This window comes from Corapipo altera, unplaced genomic scaffold, assembly GCF_003945725.1.
Source record: "Corapipo altera isolate COAL_440 unplaced genomic scaffold, ASM394572v1 113, whole genome shotgun sequence".
In the NCBI taxonomy this organism is placed as follows: Eukaryota; Metazoa; Chordata; class Aves; order Passeriformes; family Pipridae; genus Corapipo; species Corapipo altera.
Window position 1 is genome coordinate 11,534,938 of NW_020884895.1, and position 24,309 is coordinate 11,559,246.

General features: G+C 45.5%; 2 protein-coding genes across 3 annotated transcripts in view; one reads left to right on the forward strand and one right to left on the reverse strand.

Moving 5' to 3' along the window:
• DHX36 (DEAH-box helicase 36) overlaps positions 1 to 16,233 on the forward strand; it is a 22,391-nt gene extending 6,158 nt beyond the window's left edge. The window contains exons 2-25 of the mRNA XM_027647583.1: positions 52 to 173; positions 1,080 to 1,278; positions 1,930 to 1,968; positions 2,743 to 2,913; positions 3,531 to 3,610; positions 4,548 to 4,622; positions 4,733 to 4,899; positions 5,478 to 5,559; positions 6,083 to 6,223; positions 6,716 to 6,818; positions 7,959 to 8,046; positions 8,895 to 8,950; positions 9,059 to 9,123; positions 9,637 to 9,780; positions 10,301 to 10,418; positions 11,028 to 11,126; positions 11,693 to 11,866; positions 12,118 to 12,204; positions 12,859 to 12,942; positions 13,034 to 13,133; positions 13,219 to 13,309; positions 13,716 to 13,836; positions 14,407 to 14,559; positions 15,138 to 16,233. Coding sequence (XP_027503384.1) covers positions 67 to 173; positions 1,080 to 1,278; positions 1,930 to 1,968; positions 2,743 to 2,913; positions 3,531 to 3,610; positions 4,548 to 4,622; positions 4,733 to 4,899; positions 5,478 to 5,559; positions 6,083 to 6,223; positions 6,716 to 6,818; positions 7,959 to 8,046; positions 8,895 to 8,950; positions 9,059 to 9,123; positions 9,637 to 9,780; positions 10,301 to 10,418; positions 11,028 to 11,126; positions 11,693 to 11,866; positions 12,118 to 12,204; positions 12,859 to 12,942; positions 13,034 to 13,133; positions 13,219 to 13,309; positions 13,716 to 13,836; positions 14,407 to 14,559; positions 15,138 to 15,323 — 2,730 coding nt within the window. The 5' untranslated portion in view covers positions 52 to 66 and the 3' untranslated portion in view covers positions 15,324 to 16,233. The remainder of the gene's footprint in view (positions 1 to 51; positions 174 to 1,079; positions 1,279 to 1,929; positions 1,969 to 2,742; positions 2,914 to 3,530; positions 3,611 to 4,547; positions 4,623 to 4,732; positions 4,900 to 5,477; positions 5,560 to 6,082; positions 6,224 to 6,715; positions 6,819 to 7,958; positions 8,047 to 8,894; positions 8,951 to 9,058; positions 9,124 to 9,636; positions 9,781 to 10,300; positions 10,419 to 11,027; positions 11,127 to 11,692; positions 11,867 to 12,117; positions 12,205 to 12,858; positions 12,943 to 13,033; positions 13,134 to 13,218; positions 13,310 to 13,715; positions 13,837 to 14,406; positions 14,560 to 15,137) is intronic.
• Positions 16,234 to 18,899: 2,666 nt separating this feature from the next.
• The window catches only part of ARHGEF26 (Rho guanine nucleotide exchange factor 26), a 33,057-nt gene continuing 27,647 nt past the window's right edge, over positions 18,900 to 24,309 (reverse strand). For both annotated transcript variants that reach the window (XM_027647584.1, XM_027647585.1), the window contains exons 12-15: positions 23,280 to 23,477; positions 22,128 to 22,195; positions 21,890 to 21,994; positions 18,900 to 21,056 (exon numbers count right to left, since the gene is read on the reverse strand). In XM_027647584.1, coding sequence (XP_027503385.1) covers positions 20,914 to 21,056; positions 21,890 to 21,994; positions 22,128 to 22,195; positions 23,280 to 23,477 — 514 coding nt within the window. In that variant the 3' untranslated portion in view covers positions 18,900 to 20,913. The remainder of the gene's footprint in view (positions 21,057 to 21,889; positions 21,995 to 22,127; positions 22,196 to 23,279; positions 23,478 to 24,309) is intronic.

The window sequence follows — 24,309 nt, forward strand, 5'->3', positions numbered from 1 at the left end:
GTGATCCCTGTCCGTGCCCCACACCCCTGGCAGGCTGTGCTGTTCCCACAGAGAGCCGTCGTGCGCATGGACGAGCGCAGGGAAGAGCAGATCGTGCAGCTCCTGAATTCCGTCCAGGCTAAGAACGACAAAGAGCAAGAATCCATGTCCTGGTGGTCCGGGGATGAGGAAAGGTAAAGAGACACTGGTTCTTTTAAACTTCCCACAGACTGGCAGGAAGATGTGCCAGAAGGTATTTACCTTTAGTGAGTGAGTTGACTTAACAGGTTTGTCCACCTGTGTTGTCACACTGAAATGGCTGTAGCCATTGCTGTAAAACTCTCTTCCATCATTGCTGAGCTTCGGGTGTAACATTTTTACTTAAAATCATAACATCTTGTAACTGATCTCAAGCCCTACTTAGGATGCATATATGGGACTTTTAAGCTTCCCTGGTCTCTGGAGTTACTCTTCCAGAGGTGGCATTTGAGTTGTATTTTCAGTTATTGTGCAGTTTTGGAGTCTTTTCTCCCCCTCTGTGGAGCAAGGTGTGTTCTGAACTCGCTAAGGATTTCGAGTGATGGAGAACTGGGCAGGTGTGCTGAAATGAGGGCATGGAGGAGCCAATTACAGTTACAGGGTGCTGGGTCAAGCAGTAATTTTCTGAAAATTTTTTCTTGCTTGGTGGCTTCTTTTAGTACAGAAGAACATGTTACTTTTCTAGATAACTGATGTAAAGTTTTTGGTGGCTCATAATTTCAGACTTTAATTGGTTCCCAGGCATGCACCATAATGACAGGCTGCACAGAGAAACTGTGGCTGCCCCTGGATCCCTGGAGTGTCCAAGGCCAGGTTGGATGGGGTTTGGAACAACCTGGACTAGTGGGAGGTGTCCCTGCCCATGGCAGGGTGGGGCTGGATGGGCTTTAAGGTCCTTCCACCCCAAACCATTCCATGATTCTGTATTGCTGCGGGCTGGTGGTTCATTGACTGATGGATGAAACATCTCAACCCCAAGTTCATGTGTTCCTGTAGTGGCTCCCTGCACGTGGCCAGGCTTAGCTGGGATCATCTCTGAGGTTTCTGTTCTCTGATTCCAGCCCTACAGAACAACCTGTGAAGGTGAAACCAGATGCTGAAAAGGCTCCTGTAAGACGGAGACCGGCCTTGGAAAAAACATCCCTGGATCGGGATGTGGAATATCTCTTTGAAAAAAATGAGCAGGATACTGATTTAGATGAGCAGCTTAAAGAAGACTTAAGGAAGAAGAGATCTGATCCCAGATATGTTGAAATGCAGGTACTTTTTGTTTGATTTTTTTTTTCAATTAAACCGACCTGCAAATGTACCTGCTTGCAGTTTATTTACTAGGAAGTTGTCATGATGTTACTTTTGTTAAAAATTGCCTTCCGAATTTTATAAGTGCCTGTTGATAAGACAGTGATTAAAAATGTGAAATTACCAATTTCAGGGACAGTTAGAATCTATAATTCAAAGCTGACACATTGTTTTATTGGCTGGGTTTTTGTTTCTTTTTATGAATTGTGTCCCTGCACTTATGTCTAAAACTGAAAGCACAGCAATGGGCTCTGAAGGAATCTGCTTCTTAGAAACAGAGTTTATGTTATTTTAACATCCATGTATAGAAAACTGTGAAGTAAAACAGTTGCCATGAACACCAGTTCTCCCTTCAGTACCAGGCCCTGCTCTTGCAGCTGTGTGTGCCTACCTCAACATGTGCTGAACTACTGGGTTTAGATCATTTTGCTAAATTTAATGAAACTGAAAGCACACGTGGAAATAAAGTTATTCCCCGTGGGTCTGGGTTTATATAAGTATTGCTGAGGAGTTTGTCATTATTTTGCAGTTTAGCCTGGGTTATAGATGGAATCTGTTACGTTGCTTCAGTTAAAGAGGTGTTTAAAGATACTTTTATTTTCTGTTCCCCAGAGGTTTCGAGAGAAACTCCCCTCCTATGGCATGAGAGAGGTAGGTGTGTGTTTAACTACAGAGAATACGTGTTTCTGCTGCTGTGTTGTAAAATAGTGGCTGTACTGCTGGCTCTGACTGCCATTAGTTTCCCAGTGACAGGATAACATCAGTGACAGTACGGGCTGTTATTAATTGGTGTTAATTTTTCATTTGGTGCCCCTTGTATGAAGTAGAAAGTGAGTATTCTGATAGGTTTGCTTTTGCAGGTTCAGTGAATGATTAGTGAGCTTTTCCTGAAATTCATCTATTTGCCATAATGTCCTTTCTGTTAGTGTTTGTTTCCTAAAATTGTCATAATGCCCTTGACAATCCTTGGGTTTGGGAGGTAGGGGCTGGGAAGCTTTTCCTGGTGGTACAAGATACATTAAAATACTGTGCTAAAAACCTTCAGTTCATGCAGTCTTGGAGGCCAACAGGGTAAATGGTAGTTTTTAGTCCCCAGAGACGTACAGGAGGCAAGCAGGAGGCAGAGAACTTAAAAGTGTATACTCTTTTCTTTAGTCCTTTCATGTTGTTTTCATACGAGATTTAAAGATTTAAAGCCAGTGCTCAGGTTGGATGTGCTTTAAGCCCCACGCATGGAAAGTGCAAATGAGCACCTCCTGTGAGGTTTGAACTAAACTTCAGTTGCAGTGTTGTGACAGACAGCTGAGTGTTCTTCAGCTGCTGTGACTCTGCTCAAGGGTCACTGCACGGAAGCAGAGAATGGTCAAAACCCTCTAAAATCTGATTCGAACAGTAACTCAGTGAACGTGTTCTCTGTGGAACCAGGAGCTCGTGAACCTGATCAACAACAACCGTGTGACTGTGATCAGTGGGGAGACGGGCTGTGGGAAGACGACCCAGGTGACCCAGTTCATCCTGGACGACCACATCGAGCGCGGGAAGGGCTCCACGTGCCGGATCGTCTGCACCCAGCCCAGGAGGATCAGCGCCATCTCCGTGAGTGCCCTCAGCAAACTCGCTTCCTGGGGGGGTTTCCCCGTGAATCTGAGCTCTCTCTGTGTTCCTTCTCAGTTGTCTGAGGTTCTGTTGCAGGCCACGATTTTGTTCCTGTGCACTGATTTGATATTTCACGGGTGTTGGTTGGGGGTTTGAGTACTGGCACTGCAGGCTCGTTCTCAGAGTTTAGCCATGGGTTATATCTGGGATTTTAATGGATTTTGCAGTGCAAATGTGAATTACGATAAAAACTAATGCTGTGTCAGGCCCTCTAGAGGTGGATTAATGACAGGAAAGAGTTTGGCTTTCAAGTGCTCAGTAATTACTCTTCTTGCTAGTTCAGTGTCAAGTGATGAGAGACCCTTGCTTTACCCTGAGGGAAAGCTCACCCTGCTGAAGGGGATGTGGTTGTGTTCCTCTCAGGTCTGTCCTGGGACAACAAACCTGCCTGTGAGTTGCTGACAGGAATCACTGTTCTCAGGGGAGGAGAAAAAGTGGTTTTCAGGGTGTTTTGTGTTATTTACAGAATTTCTCAGTTCCAGGTATTTCTTGCTGATGAGTGTCTCAGTCACAGATCAGCCTGTGGGATTTCTCAGAGTTTTCTCTGTTTTCCCCAGGTGGCTGAGAGGGTGGCTGCTGAGAGGGCAGAGGCCTGTGGCAGTGGCAAGAGCACGGGGTACCAGATCCGCCTGCAGAGGTGAGTGGCTCCTGGGGCTGCTCTTGTGGGAAGTACCAGCTATTGTTACACAAAAGAGACAGTTTGAAAAGCAGTCCTTAAACAGCTGCTCTCCTGCTGATATTTTCTCCAGAAGGAATTCTTGTGAGTAGCTGGGGTAGGGAATGAGGTTTTTCAGTTTTAGCAAAGAGTTTGAATGCAGTTGCTGTGTTTTATGCAGTGTGTGACAGCGACCAGCACCAATTTGTGCTTTGTCTAGTAGGCCCTTTTTTCAGATCTTCTAAAAGGTTCTGCTGTTGATAGAACTAACAGTGATGTCCCTAATCCAGGAATTGCAAGGCAAAATGGAAATCCTAAAGGAGAGAATGATCTGAGCCATATTTCTGTGGGAAAGTATGTAATTGCTACACTTACCTATGGACTAATTCCCTGGGATCAGGTAATAGATGCATTGACAGGAGTTCATGGAGCAAAAGCTCTTACATTTGGAGTCAGCTGTAGTTTTAAAAGGTACCTGAAATGTTACCAGCAAATAGTGGAACCTTTATTGTTGAAACAAAACTGCTGGTGAGAGAGGACAGCTCAGCCCTGCCAGCATTTCAGCTGGAGCTTAGAGAGCCTCCCTGCTCTTTCTCTCCAGTGCTCAGTGAGGGCTGTCCCACTGCTGTGCCTGAGTGCCCTGTGTGCTGAGCCTGGGCAGCTGCAGCAGTGGGGTCAGCACTGCACTGTGCAGGTGATGATAAAGGATGTCAGGGCCTCTGGCAGACCCCTGGCTCCTTCCCCTTCCCCAAAGGGATGCAGCTGTGGCCTGATTCCTGTTCCTCCCCTTGAGCTGTGAGCGAGTCAGTGAGGCACCTTCAGCATGTCTGTACTGGCATCTGCACCTGGATCTTAAGCTTTTGAAGTGTTTTGTGAAATACAGAAGAGAACTGAGGAGTTCTTATTGTGTCTCTTTCAGTCGGTTGCCGAGGAAACAAGGTTCAATTTTGTACTGTACCACGGGAATTGTCCTCCAGTGGCTCCAGTCGGACAAGTGAGTGTCCCTGTTTGATGAGAAACTGAATGCAGTGATGAGAGGAGTCCTGACTCTGTTCTTTCATTTTGCTAAAAACAACTGTTTAAATTCCTCCTCTTCTGTTTTAGGCACTTGTCCAGCATCAGTCACGTAGTCCTTGATGAAATCCATGAAAGAAATCTTCAGTCAGATGTTTTAATGAGCATTATTAAAGATCTGCTAAATATTCGACTGGATCTGAAAGTCATACTAATGAGTGCTACTCTAAATGCAGAGAAGTTTTCCGAGTACTTTGGTAGGTTAAATGCTTCCTAGAAATGTTCCTCTTAAGTAATTTAGTCTTCTACAGTAAAATGCAGTTCTTAAATTATAGAATTGATTTTTATCAAAAGAGGAAATTACTTCAGTTTTCCAAAGAGTTGGCAGCTGCTGGAGATGCTGATTCTCTGTTTTATCTCATCATGAGCATGTGTTGCTTCTGTTTTTGCTCTTCAGACGTGCTATAGAAGTAGAATCCATGGAGCATTTTCCTGTTAAATATTTAGTCATATTTACCACATTTTAGAATTCTTGGTGTGAGTGGGCAACCAGATTGAACTGTTAGTTGTTCAGTCTCCCAGCTTTATCCTCTGGCTGGAACCAGGGGAACATGCTGGTGTACAATACACTGCTTGCTGCCTGTGCTTTTTAACTCAACAGCTTCACTTAGGGGTGAATTTGGTGTATTCGTCGGGAATTTGAAAATAAATAATCAGCAAAACCACACAGACATGGCAGCTCTATTGCAGAAATAGGGAAGAATTTATTGCCTCTATTACTTCAGTGCAGTGTTTCATTGGTGGTTTTAAAGCTGAGTTATGCCTTCCCCCACAGATCATTGTCCAATGATTCACATCCCGGGGTTCACTTTCCCAGTGGTGGAATATCTGCTGGAAGATGTAATTGAGAAGTTGAGGTAAGTGGGTTTTCTGAACATCATTTCAGAGAGTATTTTGGGGAGGGGTTGGCTTAGCATATATGTTCAAAGACTACTGGGAATAAAAAAGAATTGCTTGTATTTTTGAACAGAAAACCTTCCAAGAGAAGTCTCATAGCTTGTACAGTAATTACAGATGGCACATGGAATTGTTGGCTTGAGGGGGAACACAACTTTGTCTGTCTTTTGGTGTGGTGGGTTTCAGGCCTCTAAATCAAGCCCATCTTTGTGGCTGTTGAGACTCTTGCTCTGCCCGTTCCCATGTTTGCTGGGGTTGGTGCCTGTTCCTGTAAGGAGGATTTCTGCCTCAGAAAAACCTGAAGAGCCTCCCCTCCGTGGTGTGGCTGAAGCACAAGTGCAGTGCAGTTGCAGTCCCTGCAGGGCCAGTGTGGCTGTGTCTGTCCCCATTGCCAGGCAGTGCAGTTGCAGTCCCTACAGGGCCAGTGTGGCTGTGTCTGTCCCCATTGCCAGGCAGTGCAGCTGTGTGTGTCCCCAATGCCAGGTACAGCCCCGAGAGCATGGAGCGGCGGCCGCGCTGGAAGAGGGGATTCCTGCAGGGCCACGTGAGCCGGCCCGACAAGGAGGAGAAGGAGGAGATCTACCGGGAGCGATGGCCCGAGTACCTCAGGCAGCTCAGGGGCAGGTAGGCCCAGGTTACTCCTTTACTTTAGGTTTTCAGGCAGTTCCTAACCATAAATTGGTGCTGTATTGTATTGCTGGGCTTTAGTAATGGTGGGGCAGCTGCTGCTGGGGAAAACGATGATGGAATTCCTGGCAACCAGGGAAGTGCCTTTGAGCTATCAGAATTAGCTCCCTTTGCTTGTGCAGACTGTGAGAGTCAGTTGTTCAGGTTAAATTTAAATTTGTTACCTAAATGCAGATTGTTAGTCCCTGGCCAATCCAGGAGGAGGAGACGTATGATCAAAGTGTTTCAAAGGCAGTTCAGTCATGACATGGCAATTCTTAAACTGTCAATAATCACACTGAACTAAGTGTAGAGGGGCAGGAATTGATCACAGAACCAAACTGCTCAGAGGTGGGTTAATGCCTGTGTGACTGAGACCTGACAGCAGGAACAGGAGCACGTGGCTCTGCGTGTTCCAGGTCACCAGTGTCTGTGCTTTCCCTGCTGCAGGTATTCAGCAAGCACTATTGATGCCCTGGAAATGATGGATGATGACAAGGTGGACCTTGACCTCATAGCAGCTCTGATCAGACACATCGTGCTGGAAGAGGAGGTACAGCCCTGTCACTGTCACCACTCTGGTGGTGGCACTGGGCTGGGCCCAGGCATGTCACAGTGTCAGAGCCAGGGCTTACTTTGGCTTATCACACACAGAGAAAGGAGAGACGGTTTTTGGTTTGCTCTCCTGAGAAGTAATTGAACAGTTTTAAATATCTACTGACTTCTTAAGCCCTGAGGTTCATTCCAGTGCTCATTGATATGGTGGGATGGAATCCATGTTCAGAGGGGAGCATTTTCATGAGCAGGGGTTGTGTGTGTTACTGAGAGCTGTGTACATGAGAAACTTGGAGAACTTATAAATACACTGGATATGCTCATCCATAGTCCCTTCTGAGCAAGGGGAAAAAAGAGCCTGAATTCTTTCAGTGACAGCAAGAATTGTCTCGTACATAAAATGGGGGAGAGAGCTGAAGGTTTGGGTGCTATTTGAATTTGGGTTGCTGCATTTTTTTCTTTTGGCTAAGCATTTAAATAAGCCTTCAAATTAAGTGTACACCTTAGTTAGTTGATGGAAAATAATGTAATTACAAATTAAATTTAACTTTTAGTTCTTTCTGTGACTATGTACTTGTCAAAGGAAGTAGTCTTTGCAGTTTGTAGTAACAGTTACATTTAGTGAAACAGCTGTAGAAAACTCTGAAGGCCATTTTAGTGTACGACTAAATCTCCATCCCTAGTTCCTCTGCACTGGGAGGGAGAGGGCAAGAGCCGTACTCAGAGGTGTGTTCACTGCCTCATACCTATATTATTAAAAATATCAAGTAATTTAATGTTTCAGTTAATAGATCATTAAAACTGTGGATAATGAGGATGGCTTTGTTTTTTGTTCTTTCTGTCTTGAAAATTACACAGTAGTTCCTCTCTTTTACTTGCACCTTAAATTCTAGTGTTGACATGGCTGTGTTTAAAACACTGCAGGGGAAAACATTTAAAATCCGATTTTTACTTCTTACGTTCGGATAAATACATGTAGCTGGCTCTTTTATAGAAAAAAAAATTGTTAAACTGTTCCAAATGGGAGTCAGTGAGGTTTCAGATCTCACAGGTCCAGCAGGTGTATCAGTAGCTGACTCTCTGCACAGTGGGTGGTGTGTTCTGACCTCTCTTCCTTCTCTCCCTCTTTTCCGTGTAGGATGGTGCAATTCTGGTGTTTCTGCCAGGCTGGGACAACATCAGCACTCTGCACGATCTCTTGATGTCACAAGTCATGTTTAAGTCAGGTAAACCCAACATTTTCATGGGAACTGTAGCAGTAGCATTATTGGCAGACTATTTTTGCGTGGAATTGTTGCTGTTGCACTGGATTCATTTTAGCTCATCTCTCCTCAAAATAATTGCAGTGTTCAGCAGTTTTTGTATTTCTGTAGTGTCCTTCATCTGCTAATGACAACAACTCATTTTCCTCAGTGTGGGAGTGAAAATCTGAAAAACAGCCTGACCTGCATCTCCTTCCTGCTGTCCTTTCCTGTGGCTGTGAGAACCCCCCTCCCAAACTAAACTCCATTCTCTGTGTTTCCTCTACCCTTGGTCCTCCAGCAGCTCCGGCCCCTGCTTTGCTGAGAGCTCCCTCCAGCCTGTTTATCTGAGCTTTGTTATGGGCACTAAAGTATCTGTGCCTGTCTGATACACTTTAACTTCTCCTTTGGCCTGTCTCATCTTCCCATCTAACCTCTCTTAGCTGGGCTCTTCACTATTCACATATTGCCTTGCAGTATGTGGTGTGTACAGTCCATAGATACAGAATTTCAGTTTATTGAAAGATTGTGTCAGTTTATGTGTTAAACTTGAGCAATTATTGAATAATTTGAGAGTCTAAAAATAAATATAAATTACTGTACATAACTTTATATATTTTATTGAACTTGTCATGTCATCGTAGCATCATAAAAAAGTCCTTTATACCTTTTTACTTTAGAATTTGCCATTATGATACAAGTATCTGTGAAATCAGAGCAAGAAACAGTAGCCTGACTTGCAGCCTATTTTCTCTATTCTGCATGATTGATTTTCCTGTAAAGTTAAAGTTTCTGTGCTTACACCATATCTTTTACTGATTTTTAACTTCCAGATAGGTTTATTATCATACCTTTGCATTCACTGATGCCTACTGTTAACCAGACTCAGGTATGCTGCTCTTTTATTGTGATATTTCACAACTGCAAAAAAAAAAAAAAAGAATGAAGCACATGTTTGGTTTTGGCAAACATATAAATGGGCCCTGGCTGATTACAGGTGTTTAAGAAGACCCCACCAGGAGTAAGGAAAATCGTGATTGCAACCAACATTGCAGAGACCAGGTAAATACCTGGCTGTACACACCCAGAAAAGCTGTATATTTATCAAAACAAAGGAAAGCGGTAATTTAAAGTATAAACCTGTTTGATGTTTCCAAAAATACATGTTCCTGTGTTTGTGCCATTCATTTATAACACTATCTTTAGAAATGTTTATAGACTAAACAGAGTTTTCCTAGAATTGTTTTAAACAGACCAATTCAGTTGTTTTGAACAATTAAACTATAGGAATACTAAACAATTACTATATTGACTTGCCTTTGTACAAGATAATCTGAACTTCTCATCCTCTGTGCACCTTCAGAACTCATGTGGGGGCTTCTGCCAGACCCAGCAGAATAAATCAGCCCTGTCTTGAACTCTAGTGATGCAATTCTTAATGACATTCCAAACACAGAGGTTTTAATTGCTTGCTCACAATTTGGGAAGGGATAAAGAGAAGCCAAACCCCTTTCCAGTCCTAGGTCAAGCTTGCAGAGATGAAGAGTTGAATTTTTTCTGTTTTTTTTCCACCAGCATCACAATTGATGACGTCGTGTTTGTGATAGATGGGGGCAAAATAAAGGAGACTCACTTTGACACCCAGAACAACATCAGCACCATGGCAGCAGAGTGGGTGAGCAAAGCCAATGCCAAGCAGAGGAAGGGTCGGGCAGGAAGGTAAGAGCAGTGGGGATGGGGAGGTGGGGTTGGGATGGGGAGGTTTCCATCAGTCCTGGAGCACATGCTGGGGCTTTGTTCCTGCCATGCCCAGCAGCAGGGGCTGGCACAGCTGCCTCCTTCCTGGGGAAGCAGTGGTTCCCTTGTCCTTCTGGGAAGCTGAGGTCACCTGTGCTGCATTTGAGTCCTGAGTTTCCCCCCCTACAGAAGAATAAGTCCCGTATTTTATTTTAATTTTTGTTGGAACTGTTTACCTTCACACCTGATTTATGAGGCTGATCCATTCAAGTGAAAATGGCTTAAAAATTAATTTCTGTGCTCTCCATACCTTTTTGCTGCTGATGGGTCTGTGTTTCAGAAGGCTGAAATGGCTTTTACAATTGGATACACTTCAGTTCTAACTCCTTTAGGTGTTTTGGAAAGCTGTTTGTAAACAAACACAATTATAATGTCACAGTTTCATAGAAAAAAGCAAAAAAACAACCGAAGCCAAAGCAGTTGTTTGTTGAAATCACTGCAGAGTTCAGCCAGGCCACTGTTACCATCTGTACAACGGGCTGCGTGCCAGCCTGCTGGATGATTATCAGTTACCAGAGATCCTGAGGACACCCTTGGAGGAACTCTGCTTACAAATCAAGGTAAACAGGACTCTTCAAACATATTTGTCATCTACTTTTCCATTGGAATAAGAGGTGGAGAGAATAATTTAACGCAACTGTGAGCCTAAGATTGTCAGGTGAAATTTCTGTTACACCAGAAATGCAGAGTATTTAGGCAATAATCACAGCACCTTTTGGAAAAGCACACTTGTACCTGGGTGCATCAAACCCAGGGAAACAGGGTTGTCTGGTGTCAATAGAAGGTGAAGTCTAGACTGTGCTTTCCCCCAAATGTCATTCAATCAGAGGAGATTCAGTGAGAATGCCAGTGAGTCAGGGGTGTGATGTCTTAAAAGAATTTTACTACAAAGTGGTATTAGAACTGACACAAACTTCCCTTTTGGGCAGTTTGTATTGAATTCCTCATGCAAGCAGAAGGAGTGCCACGTGTATGTGAACTGAATGAAGAATAGATCCTTCTGTTTCAAATTTCATCATTAATACATTTTTTCCCTTAGTTCTTAATTAAAGAAATTCTAACTCAAGCTGTGAGTTAGTCACACTATTTCAGTTATGAGGTTACTGCTGGCTGATTTTAGGTAACCATCTTTTCTGGTTGCTGTAGGCTTTTGTTGTTTTTTCTTGCAGATCCTGAAGCTTGGTGGAATTGCCTATTTTCTGAGCAAACTAATGGACCCACCATCTCGTGATGCTGTCATGTTGGCCATAAATCACCTCATGGAGCTGGTAAAGTGTTGTTTCATATACAGGGAATGACCTGTGTAGAACCATGTTACATGTGTGTTACCAGACAGGTCTGGCTGCACAGGCCTGGACATTGCACCCCTTCCTTTTGTGTGGAGCCCTGATGTGTCCTCACTGCACAGAGGGAGCAAATTCCCATCACCCAGGATGGTTATGGGCTGCACAGCTGTGCTGGGGCACTTTCTGAATGACTCAAACCAGACACATGGACCCTGCTCTTCAGTTCCCTGCAGACATTGCTCTCCCTGTCTGCTCTGCACTGCCCTGCTCAGCCCTGCAGCCCCAGCCCTCCTGGGCAGATCAGGGGTATGGGAGTAAGGTCTTGTGTGTCATTGGCCCTCTGGTGCTGGAGAAGGAGAGATTAACGACACATTTGTTCTGCTGACTCCTTGCCCTGGTGTTATTTGCACAGATGAGTTGTAGCCATAAGTTGAACCCTCTGATTTAGGTACTAGTGGGTGATAGGAGCGTGCTGGTGGCTCTTCCAAGGAAATCCTCCCCATTTCACACGATGTGTTTGTTCTTTCCTTTTTCCCCTCTCCTGGCAGAATGCTCTGGACAGGCAGGAGGAGCTGACTCCCCTGGGTGTCCACCTTGCACGGCTGCCAGTGGAGCCCCACATTGGGAAGATGATCCTCTTTGGAGCCTTGTTCTGCTGCCTGGACCCCGTGCTCACCATTGCAGCCAGCCTCAGCTTCAAGGACCCCTTTGTCATCCCTCTGGTAAAGGGGAATTACAATGAGTGGGGCTTACTGAAATGCTATAGTTTAAAAGCACTTTAATCTGATTTTCCTGTTAATTACATTTTTATTAGTAAGATTGCCATCACATACTACAAATTATTACCTTTGCCTCCAGATTATTGGAAGCAGCTGTAATTTTCATACCAGTTGCATATGAAGTATTGCTGTATCAATGTACCTTAATTAGGAAAAGAGAACTATTGTGTCAGGCTGGATATTCTGATTTTTAGGGCAAAGAGAAAGTGGCAGATGCAAGAAGAAAGGAGCTGTCAAAGAACACGAAAAGCGACCACCTGACTGTGGTGAATGCTTTCACTGTAAGCACATTTTAATGGGGTTTTTTTCTTCTAGAACTTTAATTCGGGTAATATAGTTGATCCTAAGGAAAAAGTTGATCAGTTTGTGCTCTGTAGGATTTCTTACTTGGCTTCTACAGAAACATAAAACCAAACTGATTGTCACCCTTCTAGTGTTGAGGAATCTTGTCTCCAGGCTCAAACACCTCAATTTCTGGTGGATAAGTCTGTGAAAGAGACTTAGAAAACTTAATCTTATAGTTTACCTTGCTGAAGTTGTTCATTCTTATCCTTCTGGCCTCTATGAGAGGCCAGAGCTGACTTTAGAAGTGTTAAAGATTGAGCTGTGTTTTGTCGGGTTGAGAAGAGAAGGAAATAAATGGCCTGGAAAATGCAGTTTCTGCCCAGGACTGTTAATAACAACAAATGATGCTGTGGCAAATGTAGCCAGATTTCACTGCTCCCCATGAAAACCAAAAGTTTTTGATTCAAAACATGAAGTTGTGTTTTTCTGCTCTATGCTGTGTACACATAAACAAGAGATCCAAGGATTTACTTTCTCTCTTGGAGGGAAGGATGTAACTGCTTTGTTTGTTCACCTCCAGTTTTTGCTGGCCTTAATTTTGTGGTGTATTTCCCTTACAAACCCCCTGGAACTATGGGTTTAATGCCTAGGGCTGGGAAGAGACTCGGCGTCGTGGCTTCAGGACCGAGAAGGACTATTGCTGGGAGTATTTCCTGTCCTCCAACACCCTGCAGGTAACAGCCCCTGGCAGGTTGAACCGTGGGCTGTGGGGCCCAGCAGGGCTCTGCTCAGCACCATTCTGGGGCCATGGCTGTTCTCTCCTAGATGCTGCACAACATGAAGGGGCAGTTTGCTGAGCACCTCCTCGCAGCTGGGTTTGTGAGCAGCAGAGACCCCAAGGATCCCAAATCTAACACCAACTCGGGTAACTGTGCAGGGACATGGAGCCTTTCTGAGGGCTGGAGCCTCAGCTTGCAGAACTGCCTGATTGACTGCCCTGTCTCCTACAGATAACGAGAAGCTGCTCAAAGCTGTCATCTGTGCTGGCCTCTATCCCAAAGTGGCAAAGATCCGGCCCAGCTTCAGCAAAAAGAGAAAAATGTGAGGGCTTGGTTTAATGTTGGTTTGTGTTGGGGGTGATTTGTGCCTCGGGTGGTTTGGAAAGGTGAAGCAGTGGCTCAGGTGCAGGAATGAATCTGACTTTATAGCTCAGGTCATGCTTGTGGGTTACTCCTTTGAGAAGGGCAGGTGAGAGCGTGGATTGTTGATCTCTTAACATTTAGATACCTGTTGGTATTGGAATTATTTGTGTGACCTCATCGTGCCATGGGTAATGTTCCAGTATATCAGTAGCACTGCTCCAAAGGGCTCCTACCCTCATCTGTGTTCTGCAGCAGCAGTTCAGACACTGACATTTCTGGTTATTTGGCAAGATAGAGCACAGAAATCCTGGTCTGTTGATTTATCACTTCTTATAGTATCAGACTTTTTTTTTTTTTCTTTGCAGGGTGAAAGTTTGCACCAAGACAGATGGATCAGTTAATATTCACCCCAAATCAGTTAACGTGGAGGAAACCGAGTTCCATTACAACTGGCTCGTGTACCATCTGAAGATGAGGACCAGCAGTGTAAGTGAGGGGTTATGTTTGTGTAGGTTAATTTGGTATCCCTTTGTAAATGAGGTTGGATCAGGATTCAGAGGGGATGTGAACAGCCTTTGTTCTGGAGCCTTCCTGTCCTGGGCCATTTCTTTTACACACCATCAGTTATGTTCTTTGTGATATGGGGGTATTGTGCCACAAATAAGTAACTTTTGTGGTTTAGTGGTTGGGGGTTTTTTTGGAGGACTTGGATTTTTTTTTTTACAGTTCTGGCGATAACAGGTGTAAATTTTATTTGAATTTATTTTTTTCATTTTAATCTAGTCTAACACTTATCAATATGCTGAAATATCCCCCCCTCCCATTGTTGTGGAGCAGCTGGTTTGATTTCACCACTGTGAAGGACTGTATTTGGGACCATTTTTGCTCCCGTTCAGTCTGATTTTATGTAAATTTTTTTGAACTGAGTTGCTTCATACGTCTTGCATATTTGTGATTGAATCATGATGTTCTGGAATTCTGTAGGAGTCTCATTAAGAGTTACTGGTGGCCCTTAGGATGTTTTGAGGGTGATCAGCCAACTTTGCTGTCGTGCAGATTTACCTATATGACTGTACAGAAGTGTCTCCGTACTGCCTTCTGTTCTTTGGAGGGGATATATCCATCCAGAAGGATAAGGACCAGGACACCATCGCTGTGGATGAGTGGATTGTTTTCCAGTCTCCAGCAAGAATAGCACACTTGGTGAAGGTGACTATGTTTGGTAATAATAATGTACATGGGGATTTCTGGATTTGCTGTTACTGTGTGCCTACGGATTCATCACTCAGGGAGATATGGTGGAAATGCATTCCCAGTGAACTACACAAAGAAAACAAAAGAGATCAACTTTTCCACAGCAGAAGCTGTGTGGTCATTCCATGACGTGTCCAAATGGATATAGAAACATGAGGATGGGGCTCCTCAGCTAGCAGGAGTTCTAATAGAGCTGTTTAATATTAGATCCCAGAAATCATACCTGACTTTTTTTTTTAAATGTTATTTAATTTATTTTTTTTTTAAACCAGGATTTTTAATCCTGAAATAGTCAGCTAATGGATGTGTGGGCTGAGATGGACATATGCCATGAAGGGTAGTGCTGCTGTTTTTTGAGGGACAGTGTTTGATCCCAGCAATAGCAATGTGGAAATGGACTGGTGGGCGAACAGCAGGTGTAAAGGTCAGGAGAACAGAGGGACTGAACTCCTGTGGCAGTGTTGTGTGTAGCTCTAACTCCCTGTCTCTTTCCTTTTTTCTTTTTTTTTCCTTCCACAACAAACACTTTCCAGAATCTAAGACAAGAACTTGATGATCTTCTACAAGAGAAAATAGAAAACCCGCACCCCGTGGACTGGAACGACACGAAATGCAGGGACACAGCCGTGCTGACAGCGATCATAGACTTGATCACCACGCAGGAGAACGAGGGGCTGCGCAACTACGCCCCGCGCTTCCAGGGCGAGCGCTGCAGTTGACACACCGGGGCTGCCCCACGCAGACAGCAGAGCCACCTTTTTTATCATAGCGTTTCTTTAGCTAGAGGAAACACTTCTCTAGGGTAAGCTGGCGTTTTCCTCATCCTGAAGAGCAGTTCCTTGGATAGTTGGCAGTGTCTGTATATGCATGTGTTCTGTGTCCAGTGTAGCTCCTGAAGGGAGGGAAGGGCGGTGTTGGGTCATGTATGGTTCTTGTCCTGACGTAGCTGTTTTTGTTGGGTTTTCACCCACCAGGTAAGAGATATTTGAAAAGCCTGCTAAAATACTGCTTAGTAATACCTAAACTGTTCTTGCTGCTGGAGAAACATCTCAAAAGACTTTTTTTTTTTTTTTAATTGGGAGTGGTGAGTAATTACAGTGGCTGTGTTATTCCAGCTGTGCAGCAGTCTGCTCACCAGCACTTCCACAGAAGGTAATTACAGCTTAATTAATCTAAACTTGAAAACACTTGTTAAATTTGTACTGTGGGAGGAAACAATCTTCAGAAATATTCTCTTCTTCTGCCTTTCATCCCATTCAATTAATCTTTATTCACTTTCTGTCCCCATCCAACCTCACTACTGACAGAAATTGCAGCTTACAGGAAGTATGGTTAGATAAAAGGCATGGTGGAATATGCTTTAAGGTTCGTTGCATTCGAGTTTTTTGGTTGTTAGTTTGCTTTTTTTAAAGTCCATGTAAGGGTTATATTATTACATTAAAAGTCTTTTCTTTAAAGTGTTATTTCATCTGTTCTCAATGTTTCGAATGTTATTCTGTTTTGAATGATTTCCAGCTACGGAAGAACATTTGAATAACAAAGCTTGTTTAGGATTTTGAGGTTTATCCTCAAGAAACGAAGCTCCTGTGTTGCCTTTTATTTGCCTGGAAATATAACTCTTCTCTCTTCTCTGGGGTTTTGGGGATTTTTTCGGTGCAAAAATGACTTTGGATCATCAAGCTTGGGAGGATTTATGGACTTTATCCTGAAGAAAACAGCAGATCAGGTGAAATTAATTTTTTTTTTTTTTTTAAACAGAAATAAGTCGAACTTAGTGACTAGAAGGTGCTCCCATTGGGTTAACAAGGGATGGAGGATGTCAGGCTCATTGGTTCCCCCCACAGCTGAAAACAATACATAGTTTAACCTCCCTCCTACCAACCGTTTTTCCCTCAGGTGTTTTAGATAATGAAGGAGGGGGAAGAACATCCTGCCCTGGGGGTTCTGGGTGCGCGAGGGAGTTGGAGGGAGAAGCAGCACCGGTGGCTGCAGGGAGTGGGGAAGAGCCGGGCCATGAGGGCTGTGGAAGAGCCAGGCCGTGAGAGTTGTGAGGGCTGTGGAAGAGCTGGGCTGTGGGAGCTCTGAGAGCTGTGGAAGAGCCGGGCCGTGAGGGGGGTGTGGAAGACAAGCTGCGCCGAGAGCAGGGAACGATGGTGCTGCTGGAGGTGAGCCCCAGAATCAAAGTGGGGGGAAATAGGGGTTAAATTACTGATTTCCACACAATTGTGTGGAAAAGGGAATGAAATGAATTCCAGTGTGTGATTTCGGTGTTGGGGAGGAGGGAGCAAGATGGTGACACAGGGAAGGAGGAGGGAACAAAATGGCGCCCGGCGCTGAGGGGCAGCGCAGCAGGGGCTGGTGACACCAGGGTGCCCAGCATCAGTGTGTGAATGTGGGGCAGGAACTACAGCTCAGCAGAGGGTTCCACTGCAGACTGTATTTATTGATGAAAGGTTGGTGATAATGCTGTTACGGGCAGCGCTGGATTAAAAGTTGTGAAAATACAGGCTGGCACATGGTACCTGCTTTATTCTCCTTGTCCATGGTTTTTGCAGTACTTGAATGATGGTTAAATTTTTAATTAACAACATAAAGAGCAAAAGGAAATGGTAGCAAAAGCAGAGCCTGGGTGAGAATGGCAGCGTTGTTTGAAGGAAGGTGCCTGTTCTCTCAAACCCTGCATTTGGAACGATCAGGGCCAGGCAGCCCAAGGGCCACCCCAGAAGGGACACCCCTGAGGGGTCACGGGCTGGGGCAGTTGCATCTGTGCTTAGGAAGTGTCTAATGTCTAAATAATGATGCTGACTGTGCTTGAAACATAGCTTAACGTACTTTTTCAAGCATCAGAAACCTCTGTTCTTCGAGTTTGAGCCTGTTCCTAATGCCAGGTGAGCTGGTTTGTGCTGGGATAGTTTTCCTCACTAGTATGTCTGGTGCTGTGTTTGGATTTGTGATGTAAATACCATTATTTCAGGTATGTTTTGATAAAAATCATTTGCAGACTACAGCAGATAAATCCTTGGACTTCCTCCATCTTGGTGTCAAAATTTATTCTAGATTTATTTCCAACACTTGTGTTCTGTCCACTTGTTTTCCCTACGTGTGTTACTTTAGGAACAGAATATACAGGTCCAGAGTGTAAGGGACGTGCCTGTGAGTGATGCTGAGCACAGGCTGCGCTCTGTCAGGGTGTGTAGGTTGACTAAAGTGTGCTATTTTTACCTTTTTATTTTCAGCAAATTAGCTTTGCATAATAGGAACAAATGTACTCCTTGCCATGGCAGTCAAGAACAGCACTGCATTACAGCATGTCTTAAAAGTTCAGCAGATAAAAATATTTATTATGTTGTAGGGCTGATATAAAGAAGCAAAAAAGAATATTTATAACTGTTCCTTATGTGTGTCACAAGTCGGAGATGCTGAGACAGGCTGGAGTCAGGTGGGCACTGGATTTCTGAGCAGGTGCTGGGTGGCCCTCAGGAGCCCACAGACACACGTGGGCACCTCAACTTTGCTTCAGGGAACTGAGAGCATTCTGGGGTTTAAGCATTTTAGTTGCTTAAAACCTGGCTCTAGAAGTCAGAAGGAAGGGGTGCACATTCCAGGCCTTCCAAAAATGAGAGTTTTAATTTTAGAGTAACAAACTCCCACCTCTATTCTGTCACTGCTGGGTGCTTAATTGAAAACGAGATACTGGTGTCAAATCCACCTCTAATTAAAAAGGAGATGCAGGAGAGCATGCGTGTCTGTGCATGTGCAGAGTGCACAGGGTGTGAAAGTGCTGAGTTTTTTGGATCACACTCTTTGTAATTAGAAGTGCTCATCTTTTAGCTCCAACTTGCTCTAAATTACTTTTTTTTTGCTAATGAAAATACTGTGCAGTTGCTGCAAGGGAAAAAAACCAACCCCAAACCCCTGAGGTTTTGAAAACTTGTTTATACAAATGTTTAGATAAATTGCTTGTTATGTCTTAAATTTTTAAGATCTCTTTGAGCAATGCTGGAATTTAAAGTGCAAGTCCAAGGCAGCAATAGTAGAGCAATCCCCCTCCTCTGTGTGCCAGCCCCAGGTAAGGTGTGCATTGTAATTAGTGCCACCTTGAGAACCTGATTTAACCCCGGCTCAGCCCTGCAGTGGCTGGACCAGGTGAGTGGTGCAGTTCCCTTCCCCTGAACTGTGGCCAAATTATAGAAAGCAGAGGTAACTGAAGGCTGGTTTTCCATCTCCTGCTTCTTGTTAGTCTCAGCCATCATCTGTTCTCCCAGGCCAGTGTTCTACACCATGGCTTCAAGGCCACACAGGTAAATTGGATCTGTGGCAGATGAAGAAGTAGGACACAGGATGGTGCTATTTATCTTTACAGAACAGGAACATTTAAAATGTGACAGCTTCCCAAAGAGATTTCTTTGACAGGAATGACATTAAACAACTGGCATTTTAAGAAATGCCATTAAAAAAAATTCAAAGCTTTTTTTAGTAAGGATTTAAAAGCATTTTATTGATTGTTGTCCTATAAAATCATAGAAGTCTTTAATTCCTGAAGAACTGTGTCCAACGATAGGAAAAATGAAAAATGTCTTTAAAAAACATTACAGCAATTTTGGAAAAACTAGGTATGAAAAATATATACAAGGTATTAAAAAAATCTGAATAAAATTAATGCCTGAATTTATACATTCAGTTATGTGTTAAACATCTGCCTGTATACAATAAATTTGTTAAAACAGTAGCAGTCTTTTTACTATGTTAAATAAGTCTTTGTTCAATTTACAGTTTCTGTCATTACTATTTTATCAGTTCTCTTTTAAATTAATTTACAAGGCTGTATAACCACTGTCAGACCATCCAGGTAAGTACTTTTGTACAAAATTATTGCCTTCCTAATACAGTTTAAATTGTTAGAGACAGACATCTTTACAAACACCCAATTCACTCACCAATGAAATCAGCACATTACAGACTATAAAACAACCTCCAGCCCCTGTTCTGAGGCTGGGGAAGGCAACAAGAAGCAAGCCCTGGTACTACAAGTTGTCCCCTCGTTTGTAGTGAGCAGTATGGAGCTGCTGAGCCAGCAGCTGGTCCTTACCTGGGGGAGGGTTTGCATCCCACAGTCCCCCTGAGCTCTGCTCAGCCCCTGAGCTCTGCTCAGCCCGGGCTGCCCCGTTCTCACAGCAGGAGGGGCACTGGGGTGTGCAGGGCACTGTGAGCTGGGGCAGCACCAGCACAGCTCCTGCCAGGCTGTTCCTCTGGCGCTGCCCACAACAGAGAGGAGACCTGGCACCTCAACCAAACTGTGCAGCTCTTCACTCTCCCTCTGCTGTGGATCCCACAGGATGATAAAGGTGCAGGTAAACGGAGTTCAGCAGAACATGGAAAGAATTGATCTCCAGTACTGAAGAGCAGAAACCCCCCAGTCCCAGACCAAAGTACTTCATGTTCCTGCAGCCCAGCAAACTCCTGCTCTGAAACAGTAACTGAAGCACAGGAGCTCGTTAAACACCTGAGGAAACCAGGAACAAATCGGCCCCATTTCCAGCAGTTACCCTCTGCTAAAATACCTGGGCCAAGATGCATCAGCACCACCTGCTTTTGCAGAGTGTGGTACCTTGGTTTTGCTTTCAGAAATCCTTTCAGCACTGCAGAACTAAAAGGAGACAGTCTGAGCTGCCTGACAGTGTTTCTTAAGAGATCACTCCAGCTGGAGGCACAGCTCTGGATTCTTCTGGAGCTTCTGCCAGCATTGCTTGTGCCAAGGCCTGGGCTGTCCCTGGATTTGCACTGGAGAGGTAGGTTGGCCTTCCTGAAGTACAGAGCTGGTTATTCTAGTTCAGGTCACACAGGTTCTGACATGAGTGGGAAGTATCCCATTAACACCCTGGCTGGTACTGGGACTGTCCCAGTGCAGCTCCTTGGGACACCCCCAGCACTGCTGTTCACCTCCAGCTCCACGGATGGGGCCCATGTCTGCTGTCCTTTATCCTATGCAGCTCTGGGGAAAGCAAGTCAGGATGCTGAAAAAACGGAGGGAGCAAGAACGGAAGGAGGCAGGGACGGAACAACTGAAGCCAGAACTGGAACACGAGTGAGAAGAATGCAGAGCTGAGCTCCCAGGACACTGCTGTGAGCTGCACTCTGCTCCTGGTCTAACCAGGCTTCAGTTCGGAGCTCTGGGAAGGCAAAGTGAGGACGGACACGAGTATCCAAATATCAGTGCTCTGGTGAAGGGGGTGTGGGCTCCGGTGCCCCCCTGTCCCACAGGGAGCCCCCAGCAGCGGGTGCAGAGCATGGTGTGGGGACAGGACCACGCTACACGTTGGTTTCCAGCCCCAGCAGGCGCCCCATGCGCTCCATGTTCTTGTCCAGGGTGGCACGGCAGGTGATCTCCTTGGCACACTCCATGGGGAACCAGCCCCGCTGCCCGTCCCGCAGCCGCTCCCCCTCGTACCAGCCTGCAGGGACAGCAGGGACACCACAACACTGTCACACCTGGCTGGCCTGCACTGAGGTGACACTCACAGGCATCACACACCTTATACACCTGCCTTGGCACTGAATAAAGGACCAGACTAAGAGAGATTTGGCAGCTTTTTATACAGGCAGACTAGGGAAGAAAGTCTATGTAAAAAATGTATTACACAACTTCACTAGTTTTTTTATACTGTAATTAAAATATAATTTGCAATAATGACTATAATATTACTGCAATCTAAAGAGAGCAGTGCAGCACAAGTGACAGCATCTTGGATTTCATACGTAACACTGAGTAACATCCAGCTGGGATTTCTCTCTCAAGTTCTGGCAGTGTCCTGCCTCCCTGAGCCAGCACATGGTGCTGTCAGTGGAGTCATAGCCATGTCCAGGCAAGAACCAGTTTTGATCTTGGGGTGCTTGATGCTGTGGAAAACCTCAGCAAACCCCTGAGCCAGAGCTGTGCCTGTAGCAGGCAGGGAAGCCCAGGCCATGGCACTACTCAGACTGGGGATGCTTCTCGTGGACAACCCTGGCACTCACTGGAGTGTCTGAGCTCCTCGTTTTTAGATAAATGCAATTTCTTATTTGTGGACATGTCAAAACCAGGCAGCACACACGTTCTGCAGCTGGTTATACTCTGCTCATCTGCTGCCCAACAGAGCCTGTCCTTTAGAAACCTGAACCCAGATGTCCAGGCTTTTCTTGGAAGCTGAACCTTTTCTCAGTTTAGGTCCATGCTATTAGGAACCAATTTTTTCCAGCTGGTTCCTCTGCAGAGGTGGTTATGACTGACAGCCAAACCTTCACTCACCATCATTCACTTTTTGATAAACCAGAACGACATCAGCCACTTGGAGGGACAGTTCATCGGCCTGCTTGGCTGTGTATGTCCTGATGATCTCCACCTGAGCCAGAGCTGGGGAGGAACAAGCCAGGCTCAGTTAAACCAAGCTCAGAGCAGTGCACCTCATTAAAGCACACAGACCATTTCTTTTTCACTTCCCCCGTGCCCCTCCCCTGGGCAGTCCCAGCCCCGAGGGGTCACTCACTGGTCCTGTCCGTGTGCAGCCCGTCGCTGTCCTGCCCCAGCGCCGTGATCCACCGCGCTCTGTCACTCCTGCAAGGCAGCAAACAGAGCCCCGTGTCCCAGATCATGGTCCTGAGAGTGTCAGCACTGAGACTGCCCTTATTTCCTCCAGAGTCAGCACATATCTCCTCAGCACCTGGGAGTAACCTGGGTGTATCACCAGTGTGTGTATTTTGTGCCTTAGTGACAGGGCGATACAAAGGTCTAACCTAACCCCGCTTCTTTTGTCCTCGGGAGCCACACACCACGTCATGTGACAAAACTGAACTACTGTGCTGGAAATCTTTGTGTCAGAGAAAACATTTCAGTTTTACCTGCACAAAACCCTGTTCCATAGGCACTGTGACCCACCCAGCTTGGCCTTGGAGATTCCCTTCCCAGCCTGCTCAAAGTACAAGATAAGACTGTAAAAATAGGTAATTTTTAAATACAGGAATTCTTTTCAGCCTCTTCCTCTGAGTGATGATCTACTATTTATACTGCAAACAGTACAGAACAAATCAATAATAAATCTGAAGAACAAAATGTCTTTTCATCCAAAGCCCAGACAACTAAAAATGTCCTGCATTTTTTCCCCAATAAAATCGCATTTTCAAACAAGTCTGAATCATCTGCTGCCTTCATAATGAGTTCTTTCATAGAAAGCATTGATGATCTTTAGTTTCTTTCAGGGTTATTCTAAACTTTGAAAGCAAACCTAAAACTATCAATTTTTCCAGGGATATATGTCTGGAGCTCTCCCTTTCATGTGTCTGTCCCGCCTCCAGCTTCCCCCGAACAAACAGACTCTCTCAGTGCTGGGGAGGTCGTGTGGAAGTTAATGGCCCTCAGAGCCACGCCGGGCACCCACAAACAGGACCCTGGTTGTTGCTGCTCCCACTGCCCAGGAGAACAAGGACCAGGCTCTCCCAGCAGGGACAGCTCTCCTCCTCCCACTGCAGCCCCGTCGGTACCCACAGCTCAGCGCCAGGGACTGGGCTCAGTGTCTGCCCGCTCCCACCCCGGGCCCTGGGACACTCCTGCCCCGGTCCTGCCACGGCGGGACAGCCCTGACCCGGGTGAGGGACCGGACACAGCTGTGACAGCACCCGACGTTACTGCAGCCCCTACTCACTGAGTCTCTGCTCCCAGCAGCATCTCCACCCTGTCCCCCGCGTGGTTGCTGAGCACCAGCAGCCTGAAGAGGTGGGCGGCAGAGCCCCGCGAGTGCAGCACCGCGTTCCTCCCGGGAGAGCAGCCGGGCTCCTCCTCGCAGGGCTGCACCACCAGCTGCTCCCGCAGCGAGTGCTCCGTCACCGTGTAACTCTCCTCACTGCGGGACAGAGCGGCACAAACACACCCCGGGTTAATGGCTGGGGTTCCACTCAGGAGGTCTGGGTGCAAACACCATCACAGAACCCACATTTAATTCCAGAGTCCAGCACGGTTCTTCCAACACCTCATCTCCTGCCGCTGTGTTTGGTGTGAAAACCAAGCTCTTACTGGGCTCTGTGGGGTGTGTTTTCACTGTTCTGCAAATTAAATACTGAAATGTTCTGGTTTTTTGCAGAACAGCTTTGTACGTGATGGATGCAGAACATGCCCCGAATGGAACCCCTCCTGCCCTGCTGCTCTGAACCAGGGAAAGGTGGGGGGGTTGGGTGGGCTTTGCTGGGGTTTTTTTTAAAGAAACCAGTTCAGTATTTTAGTCTGGACAACTCCTGCTTAGCCAAGGACAGAACTGGGAATGCTGCCATCATTACCTGGAAGACTTGCATCTGAGAAAGAAATGTGTCCATACACTTGTGTAATGAATAATAAATGCATTCCCCGTTAATTATCAACTAGTTTGCACATGTGCACGGCTAATCATAACTGCATTTCTTACCAGTTAATCAAGAGAAACCTTTACAAACCCCTCCTACTCCTCACCTCCATTCCACAAACCAGTGGGATCAGCCAGGGCAGGGCAGCCCTCACCCTTTGCCCTCTGGTGCCCACACAGTGCCTTGTGCTGCCTTTGGTTATGGAATCCCCCTGGCATCCTTAGACAAACCACAGGATTGCAGGTAACGCTCCCAAGAGCACTGACCCTCTGGCAGGTAACATTCCCAGGCAGCAGTGACCTTTGGAAGGTAACATTCCCAGGCAGCAGTGACCTTTGG